Source organism: Triticum dicoccoides, chromosome 2A (assembly GCF_002162155.2).
Source record: "Triticum dicoccoides isolate Atlit2015 ecotype Zavitan chromosome 2A, WEW_v2.0, whole genome shotgun sequence".
In the NCBI taxonomy this organism is placed as follows: Eukaryota; Viridiplantae; Streptophyta; class Magnoliopsida; order Poales; family Poaceae; genus Triticum; species Triticum dicoccoides.
In genome coordinates, this window is record NC_041382.1 from 399197907 (window position 1) to 399200652 (window position 2746).

Below are 2746 nucleotides of genomic sequence, written 5' to 3' on the forward strand. Positions count from 1 at the left end.
TTGGTGGACGCTTTTGTGGATGGCAATCACAAAATAGCAGGTGATTGGCTCCCATGAGCACCATCTTGACAAAGAATCAACCTGCAAAACATACCCCACAACTCCACAAAGGTTTTTTGAAGATCTGACAGGTCACGAGAATAATGCATTACAGACAACAATACACGCTGAGCAACTTGAGAGCTTATGATTGATAAGTGATGATTTATGTTTTCACGTTTACTTGGTATACTATCAAATATGACATATTGATTGGAGTTCCCTTTTCTTTTCAGTTATCAACTTATGCCTTAATTCTTAGGAAAATCCTTTTATTCCGTCAAGTTCTGACATTAATTTAATTATTTCTCACAGAAGATCCTTGGATCGGTCCTACAAGCTTTGACTTGACAGAAGAATTTTCTGTCGGGGCAACACAGTTGGGTCAGATACTGAACAAAGCAAGTCACAATAGCTGTGATGTTATTTTAGTAGGGGTGCAGCATGCAAGGCAGTAAAAGGAATATCAGATTCTTCATCACTATATACATCATTTGAAAATGAATCTATTGTATGGGAATTTCTCAAGGAAGAATATTGCCTGGTATTGTAGCATTGGATAAAGTAAGTCGCGCTCTAGAATTACTATTTCTGTTACTCAGTCCGCTAGTGCACTCAAAGTTTTATCAAGATAAAAAATTGCAGCATGGTTCTCACTGCAAGCACATATGTGTGTGCCTATACAATCAATACATCATGCATGACACAAATCTTGCCACAAGTCCTCAACATTCTATGACAAAAAGTGTAGCCTGATACCCTGATGCCCCCAGCATGCCAACATATATGTGCATACCTATACAATTAAGCCTCATTTTCAAGTGGTTCTTGGGATTTAACGTTGTAAATATAACAGTATCGTCAAGTTACATTTATGAGAAAATTGAGAGACTTACCTGTTTCGGAATTATTCAAGAGCACATTCCAATGTTTGACAGTTGACATGGTCGTTTTTCTGTTATTTAATGCTAAGACTTGATCTTGTAAACTTCTAGACCGCTTTACCCTTTAATAGTACATCTATACCAATATAAAAAGACCCAAAGGAGCAGATCCAATAGATCTCGGCCATCCAATCACGTTAATCCAACCGTCCTTACTGTCCTGACGGTGAGCGACTAAACACGTTTAGCGCTAAACAATTCTGTCTCTTCTCTCATCCCTTTCCTTTCGCACGACAGGAAAGGAACTGCTGCACACACGCCGCTCGCTCCGCCCAAATCGCCTCCAACTGCCACACCTTCATGATGTCGCTCCCATTGCACTGAGCCGCCGCACCCATCGCCTCGACCCACCGCTGTCGCACCCATCGCCTCGATCCGCGGCCGCTGCACCCAGCGCCTCGACCTGCCACCGGCGCACCCATCGCCTTGATCCGCGGCCGCCGCACCAATCGCCTCGATCCACGGCCGCTGCACCCAGCGCCTCGACCCGCCACCGCCGCACCCATCGCCTCGATCCGCGACCGCCGCACCCAGCGCCTCGACCCGCCGACCGTCGCACATTCAACGATGCTGCCCGCCCCCACTCATCGTCTCGCCTCGGCCGTCGGCGGTGACGCTGCCTCTTTCACTGCTTGCCCGGCTGTTCAGGACGGCGCTTTCTCCTACATCGCCCCGTCGGCCGTTGGGGACGTCGGGGATGGCGCCTACAACTCCTTGCAGTGGACATCGCCTAAACCGCCGTCAGTTCACAGCTCTGCGTCATCTTTCACATTCAGGGGACACGCAGGCGCCGGCCAGAGGTATTCCATATCTGCGTTCTTTCATTTACCTTATTTTTTTCAGTGTACGGCTGCTACACATTTGATATTTTTCTTCACATTTGATTCATGTTTCACTTGATAAAACTGAAGCCAATCCAGCCAAAGCAAGTTTGTTACATAGTTTTAAAAACTCTTCGATCAATTATTTGAATGCACACATCAAGCGGATCATGCTATACTGATTTTCTACACACAGCAAGCAGATGGAAAATAGTCATTTCGGGTGCTTCTTTGTCACGATCAGGGAATCGCACCCAGTTTAGGGCCCTGACAAACAAGAATAGAGCCAGGAATGAAAATCATGCGGATGACAATCTACGGGATATAAAACCGCAGCTGGAGGGCAATCAAGGATGGTATGCACGAATTCTGATGATAAGAAGGCGGAATACCTCCTGAAGCGGAGTCAGGCACGCGCTAAAAAGAAGGCTGCAACTCTTATTTGTGCCAACTGTCAGCAAGTATCTCAGGACCAACCTTCTTCATTTCTGTCTCCACAACGCACACCTTTGAGCAATATTACCAACACACATAAATCCGGTACATTCCTAAACTCAGGAACTTCACTTCATTGGTTGCTGGATGATGTAATCATGATTTTTCTGTTTTGTTTCCTCTTTCTTGCCATGTATAGTCAGTACAGCTGCAAGCTGTGGGAATACTGCTCATCAACCTGCAGAGAGCAATGTTGAATGCAAAAAAACAAAGTGGGGGGTGGTATGCCCATCTGTCCCAAGAGAAGAAAGTGGGTAGTGGATCAACTTAGATTTTTGGATATGTCCTTTAGCTGCTTCAGGCTGAGGTATCTGCCCCCCTCCCCTGGTTACTTGCCTGTAAAATTAACTACGTTCGATTTAGTACAATTCCTTTTGGTGCTACTTCTCTAATGAAAGTGCTGCTGCCACCGCAACTTTGGTCTGCTAAGTGGACCCAAACACCACG

The 2746-nt window shown here is 45.8% G+C and overlaps 1 protein-coding gene across 5 annotated transcripts in view; it reads left to right on the plus strand.

The window, feature by feature from the left end:
• The window catches only part of LOC119354688 (tRNA (guanine-N(7)-)-methyltransferase-like), a 28978-nt gene that overhangs the window by 11338 nt on the left and 14894 nt on the right, over positions 1–2746 (plus strand). For 3 of the 5 annotated variants that reach the window (XR_005171179.1, XM_037621432.1, XM_037621433.1), the window contains 4 exons: positions 355–603; positions 1221–1783; positions 2049–2344; positions 2439–2606. Coding sequence is in view for 2 of the 5 variants with exons in the window: in XM_037621432.1 (XP_037477329.1) it covers positions 2497–2606 (110 nt within the window). In the remaining 3 variants the exon portion in view is untranslated. The remainder of the gene's footprint in view (positions 1–354; positions 604–1220; positions 1784–2048; positions 2345–2438; positions 2607–2746) is intronic. The other 2 variants (XR_005171180.1, XR_005171181.1) reach the window with 2 other exon arrangements.